Source organism: Chaetura pelagica, unplaced genomic scaffold, assembly GCF_000747805.2.
Source record: "Chaetura pelagica isolate M959 unplaced genomic scaffold, ChaPel_1.0 scaffold356, whole genome shotgun sequence".
Classification (NCBI taxonomy): Eukaryota; Metazoa; Chordata; class Aves; order Apodiformes; family Apodidae; genus Chaetura; species Chaetura pelagica.
Genome location: NW_009953964.1, coordinates 4,430,740 through 4,437,661, shown reverse-complemented (window position 1 = coordinate 4,437,661; position 6,922 = coordinate 4,430,740). Strand labels below are relative to the sequence as shown.

The following is a 6,922-nucleotide window of genomic DNA, read 5'->3' as shown; positions in this document are numbered from 1 at the left end:
AGATGCTGAAGTGTTTTGACATTTCATTTTAAATTCATATTTCAGGTTATTATTTGCCTGCACTTTAAAGAGGAGTTAAACATCCTCCTCTAAAAAGATATGCTTTTACTGTAAACACAAAAATAAAAGAACTGGATAGGATTTGGTCTTATTTTGACAGCAAAAATACCCCAAACCCAACAAACGAAAACCAAACACCAAACCCATTTCTATTCTACATCAGCCCAAAGCAGCAGCACCCATGTGTTGGTGCAGTCACAGATCCACCAGGAAGGATTTCCACACCTGTGCTTTTGGGAATGAGGACACTCCTCAGGTAGCTTCAGTGACTTTCCTGGTACTGTATGAGAGTGCCTTGACCTGTGGCTGGCTGAGATGGTCTGGAAATGTGTCCTGGATCTGCAGGTCAATAGAGCCAGCAGCAGCCAGAGCTGGCATGTAAGAGTGAGGGAACAGGGGAGCTCCAGCTAAGGAAAACATCCTTCAGGAATGATGGAACAAAGGAAAAAGAAAGGAGCAGAGCAAACATACTGATAGATGCTTTCTTTGCTTTCTATGACTTGTCAGATAGAAAAAAACTAAAATAATTTTTTTTCCAGTGTGTTTCTCTCACTCAAAGGCTTTGCTTACTTGGAGAACTGCCTGCTAATTTTAAATCTGAGGAGGCATGTAGCAGCCTTACAAAATGTACTGGAGGCTGGATTCTGTGGGCTGGAGACAGCTGTTTTTAAAACCTCTAACTGAAATTTAGTAAAGAATGATGAGTGCTTAATTCCAGCTCACAATGTCTGAACTGCATTATTTGATTTAAAGATAATGAAGATATTTGGCATAACTGCTCCAGTGGAAAGAAATAAACACTTATCATGAGATAGAGACTAATTTGTATTTACATTTGACTACAAAGGACTTTACAATCAACATTGCTGCCATATCTGTATAAATAATGTAACAATCTAAAAATTTTCCTGAATTCCAGCTTTTTCCTACTCAGCTGCAATGGGACAATTGACCTTTTGATAGTTCCGTGGATTTTACCTGTGTTTTCCCAAAGGATTGCATCATCTCTAAGGAGGAGTGATCCACTGAAATTTGCTCCTTTTTTAAAAAAATAACAACAACAACAAAGGAAAAAAACAACAAAAAAAAACCCCAAAAAAACACAACCAAAACCAAACAATTAAATAGTAAGACTAGGACAGACTTCAAATTCGGCTAAGGCAATGAACCAGGAGATGAACATGAAGTGTATCTCGACAGTATCCCAGGAATAGATCTGATATCTGAGGGACTTTTCTTGGAGCAGTTCTCATTGTGTTTTGTAAGTTCACACACTCTTTATATGAATTAGTTGTTCACACATTTAGAAGATAAATTCTCTCTGAATTGGCTTCTGTTGGACAAAAGAGATCATAGGGAGTCATGTGCAGAGACAGACCTTTACCTTTAGGAAACTCACCTCTGATAATGTCTTGCTCTCCTCTGGGTTGCAGGCTAACCAGGTGCAGCAGAAGGATGACACACAATAAGCTTAAACCTAATTGCTAGGAAATAATCTAAGTATCTTGGTCATCTCAAAACCAGGAAGAAATCAGAAACCCAGAGAGAAATGCAGTGTCTATTAATCCTGGGACCATTAGGTATATTGCTGGTTTTGCAGCCTTGCACATGATACCAATTTAGGATGTTCTGCAATGTTGACGCATATAAGCAAAGTCAAAATGACTGTAATTTCTGGCTCCCCTTTGCCCCAGGGATCATGTTGAGTAGGTGGGGGGTATTGTTCTTAGCCTGACAGAAAATTTTTCCACCCATGGCCAAAGGTGGAAGTTCACTTTAGTGGCTGGAAGTCTGAGTCTTTCAGCCCAGTTACATCACAGTTACTAGAAGGCTTTTCATTTAATGGAGTTTATGAACCTGGCAGTTGTGGGAGAGGGACAGTTCTGCACTGACCTTTTGCAAATTAAATATGCAGCTGTACTAAAATCAAGTGTTTCATGAAAACACATTTAATTTAAATTATGTATATTCATTTTTTTTCAATGGAAAATAGGAATGAAAAACATTTCATTTTGACCTTTTGTGTATGGTTTTTTTTGCATCTCTCAAAATGTCACAAATTAAAATAGCAGATTCCAGAGATGCTTGGATTTTATGTTGACACTCCTCTCAGCTTTCTGACTGTTTCCCAAGATTCCCCAGTTTTCCAAAATGTCAAAAAACATCTTTTTAGGGAGCAAATAGCATTGTCATCTTTACCCTTAACTCCTGTAACCCTGGAAGATGCTCCAATGCCGCAGGTTCTTTCCTGCTGTTCTGAAAAACATGCTCAAAGTTTATTCCTGGCCCATTCTAAACTGGGGTTTAGAACGGTCTTTGTGATCTTCCTTGGATGCTCCTGTCATAGATATGGCAAGATAATGATACCAATGATTTTGCATTTAACAACATCTCTATAATCTACAGGCAATAATTTACTCTGGGTTAGTGACTGCCATAAAATACAGAATTAAAAGACTCTTTTCTACCTGTTCCTGAAAAGGAAATAAAGAAGTTGCATCACTGTCTGCAATAATTAACAATTCAGTTATCCGTCATCATAAACTGTTCTCTCTTTTATAGTACATTTATGACCTATACAGTTTGCACTTACAATTATGGGATGGAACAGATGGTGGAAGGCTTATTTCAGAATGATGTGTTCAATAAAATAACCTACTCTGGTCTGCCAAGTGATTGTTAACTGTGAACCCAATTTGATACTGAAGAGAGATATTTATTATTTCTCTTTAAGTCCATCTGAAAGAAACAGAGCTTTGAGAAGTGGACACTATATTGAGTGAGAAGCTACAACAATAGTGCTGCTTATGTTCCAGATGGGAAAGCACTGTTGAGTTGTGCAGCTGTGCATAGTGCTGCTTATGTTCCAGATGGGAAAGCACCGAAGAGTTGTGCAGCTGTGACAGAAAGAAATTCAGCGAAAGATAAATTGTGGACCAACACAATTTTCTAATCTAAGAAATGTTTCGATTCTTTATTCAATTTGAAGCTCAATGCCACTTAAAATGTGGCTCTAGCCAGCTTCTACCTATGTGCAGACTCTTCCTATGATCTGTTGCCTTGGGTAGCTGGGTTGAATAACAGTAGTTTCACCACTGAAAATGGGAATCTCTGTTCAGGCAGAACATATATCTTCACAATGGATCACAACTTACTCAGTAAAATTGTCTTCCTCTGGTCCAAACAAGTGTTTACTTCTGCTGTTGCTTCTGCAAATAAGAGGTTTCATGGTGTAACTCAGAATGATCACTTAAACATGAATTTGAGTTGGCTCTTGTCTCCTTTTTTCTTTTCTGTCTTGTGAGAAGTTGCAGACTTGCACCAGATCAAAAATAGGGAAAATATCTGAAACTGTGAACTGTGAAAACTTTTGGAGCATTTCCTGTACCACTCTGATTTCAGGTTGAAACTCATTATTTTTGACCTAGCAAGTAAATCTTTATAATTGCACATTTCTCAGATCCTCTGCCCTCCCTTAAACATCCACCCCAACTTGTTAAATCTAGTTGTAAATTAAACTAGTCTGTACCTTTTTCAGGGCATGCATTGTCTTCAAAAGGAGCTAACCAGAGCTCAGCAGGACAGACTCCTCATGCAGGTGCAGCTGTGCACCTACACTGGGTTTATCACAGCTGCACTTCTCTCCATTAATCTGCCTTCAGCCCAGCTGAAAACTTTCCTGTCCTAGGCAGGTGTGGGTATTTTATTATTATTTCTTTGCTTTGCTGTTACTAGAGTCCTCTAGGTAAAATTATTTCTCCTGCCAAGTTTAAAGGGGCAAGGCTGCTGAGGGAACATCAAGCCCCATGTTTGTTCTGAGACTTTGGACACAGCAAGACAGGTGTGATCCTGGGGGACAGGCATGTTGAGGCTTTGCTTGTTGGGAAGAGAGGACTAAGTAGGGGCCTCAAGCTCCCTGGAGATGGTGATGCTTTTTCATTAGAGTTGGGGGGAACCAAAGACCAGTGAATCTTTGGCTTTGCTTTCTTAATGCATTGTACAAGTTGGTGTGGGGGATAGCTCTGCAGGGAACCTAAGGGGGAACACTGAAACAGCCACTGCCTCTTTTTGGTGTTTTCTCCCTGGCTCTTGCCGAGTTCCTAGAATACTGCTGGAGCTTCTTGTTCTAGTCATGGCCTACAGAGAGTAAAACCACAGATCCCCTCCACTGCTGAGAGCTAATCCAACCAGTTAATTAAAGAGTCCATTGAACTGTCAAAAACAGCAGGAGGTGCAGAAGGAGTTGTCTCCAAATTGGTCATCATCACAATTAAAGCGCCATTTGGCAAGAATGTGAATAACCCCCAGCGGGGCCTCTTTGTACGTGGAAACGCCTTTTCAGGATTGGGCTTTAATGCTGGGTGATGGTGTTTATGACCTGAGTAAAGCTGCCTGGTGAAATGACAGTAACACTGGCCACCAGTTCTGGGAGGGGTCCGGTGGAGAGGGCAGGGTCAGCCTAGGATGCCATTTGTAATGGAGCTTGGTGGCTTAAGGCGCCAGCAGATACAAACCCCACGGAAGGAGCTCCCTGCAGGCAGCAAAGCTGAGCGACCAGTCTGCTGCAGATCATTTAATACATTTAAAACTTCACAAATTCTTTTCCTGCTTATATATGAGGGCTTCCTCAGATGTATTCATTACTCAAAACTACTTGACAAATTTATCCTGAAATTCAGCCCCCGGGGGCAGGTCCAAGCGCTGTTTCCTACTTGGGGTCCTTGGGATAAACCCCGTGGGGCTTGGAGGAGTGTGAGTTCCTGCAGGGGAGCCCAACATGAGTTGTGGGTGCAGCTGTGCTTCCTTTCTGAAACTTGCTTCCCATAGATACTGATGCCTGAAAAATGTGCTTTATTTTCAGAGAGCACATCAGTTAAGATGTGATGCTGTGAAAAAACCCAGGGCTGGTATGATCCTGTCTTTTCTCTGATGCTAAATTGGTGCCTGGTAACTGGCAGGTAGCTTTGAATTTTCATTTGAAGGGAAAATCTACAGTATGGTGAAAACAATCATGGTAACACAAAAGCCAGCCAGCTGAGGACTCCTTTCTTTAGCAGTTTCCTGGAAATATTGGTAAGAATTTTAGGAACAATGTGGCAGTACCCGAGCCAGCCATCACCCCTGCAGTGCAGCTTTCACACCCTGCATACAAACGCTCTTTCCTCCTCTCCTACCCATCCTCTTTTCCCACAGGGTAAACAGCTGGAAGTGTTGAGCTAACTGCCAGAGGCTTCAGACAGACACTTTGTGCCACAAGAGATCCTGGGACACCTTAATGACTTCTTTTAGCTTAAAGCATCTTTGTAACAAACGGCATCTCCTGCTAAATTGCTGATCTTGCACAACTGTTTTTTGACTACTGCAGAAGAAGAAAGGTTTGGCTCTTTGGATATCCTGTTTGAAGTCAGCTTTCAGTGCCTGTCTGTTGTGCTTCTGAGCAAGTCCTGAGTTGCTCTGAACCATGTCTGTTTTGTTCAGAGAGCAGGGGGGTCTCCAGGCTCTCATCCTCTGTGTCACAATTTGTAGCAGAGACTTTGCCATGTGAGGGGTCTCTGGGCTGGATTACCTCACACCATGTGCCATGTCTGACTTGATATATAAAATTATAAGTGTTATGACTTGTATGCTTCATGGTTGTCTAATCAAAATGTCTGTTCAGTGTTAGATGCAAAAAGTCTTTTCTCATTTCTTACATCAAGTCTGTATCTGGTTGGTAGAACTAGCAGTCTTTAACATTTATGATCATTATTTAAAGGAATGGAGTACTAAAGGGGTATGTTTAATAGATATATCTGCACATACAGTCACCTGTATTAAGGCAACCAAGTCTGACCATGTTGAAAAACAGCATCTAGTACTTTAGAGGGTAAATTCCTCCAGGAATATTCACCAGGGCTAAATCACACAGGCAGTTTATACCCTGTCTTTCATTTTGAGTCCATGGCTGATCTACTGGAACAAATGGATACCTCATTTGTAGGGTATTCAGATCACCTACCTCAGACATTTCAGTGGTATTCTAAGCACCTTAATTATGGTTTCTTAGTCTCTGGTTTCTTTTCCTTTCACTGCCAGCTGCACCTTAGATACAAGAAAACCAACAGGCTCTTGGTTTTCAGTGATTTCCTTGACTGCATCAAATGGAAGATTTGGTTTCCTGTTGTAGAGCAGACTAGGAATTCACATTTGCTTAACATGGGATCAGGATATTTGGAAGATATATTGTCTTAAGATGTACTTCTGGGTTTGCAAGAACTCACTTTACATAAGCTTCTCCTCTTAACTAGCACTAACTAATCTTTCCTTATGTTTTTCCACTCCCAGGTACACTGTCTTACGTAACGGGCACCATCAGGAACATGAGAAGCTTCCCATCCACAATGACCCTGAATCCCAAGAGTCCTGTTTTTAGTCATGGTCCTAGGAATGTCTCAGCTGAAGAAATTAATTCCTTTTGAGGTACCCAAAGGATTAATGGACAACAGGACTTTATGAAAACTCATGCATCAGCACTATCATGGTGCTTCCTACACTGACTTCCTATGAATGTCCAGGTCGATGGGGGCACAGGAAGATACATGAGTAGAATGGCTGAGGTGACTCTCCTGTTTCTCCAAGAACAGCTGGGCTATATGACCGTGTCAGAGCCTCCCTCCAGGAGAGCACTGGTTACTGTCAATGTAAGGAAACAGCACAGATACAAACCACCCAGTGCAGGGACTCCTGTTAATCCTTTCCAGCTGCCATCTGTGTAAAAGCCACCTCTCTGTCCTGTGACACCACCATCTTAAAGATTACAAGTTCTGGCTAAGACCTATCCCACTGTCAGACTAAACATCTGCACCAGATGCCACCAGTGAGT

At 41.4% G+C, this 6,922-nt stretch overlaps 1 protein-coding gene across 1 annotated transcript in view; it reads left to right on the top strand.

The window, feature by feature from the left end:
* Nucleotides 1–6,472, top strand: part of HTR4 (5-hydroxytryptamine (serotonin) receptor 4, G protein-coupled) — a 65,627-nt gene extending 59,155 nt beyond the window's left edge. Inside the window, exon 7 of the mRNA XM_010002059.1 lies at nucleotides 6,385–6,472. Within this exon, the coding sequence (XP_010000361.1) occupies nucleotides 6,385–6,472 (88 nt within the window). The remainder of the gene's footprint in view (nucleotides 1–6,384) is intronic.
* Nucleotides 6,473–6,922: the final 450 nt, after the last annotated feature.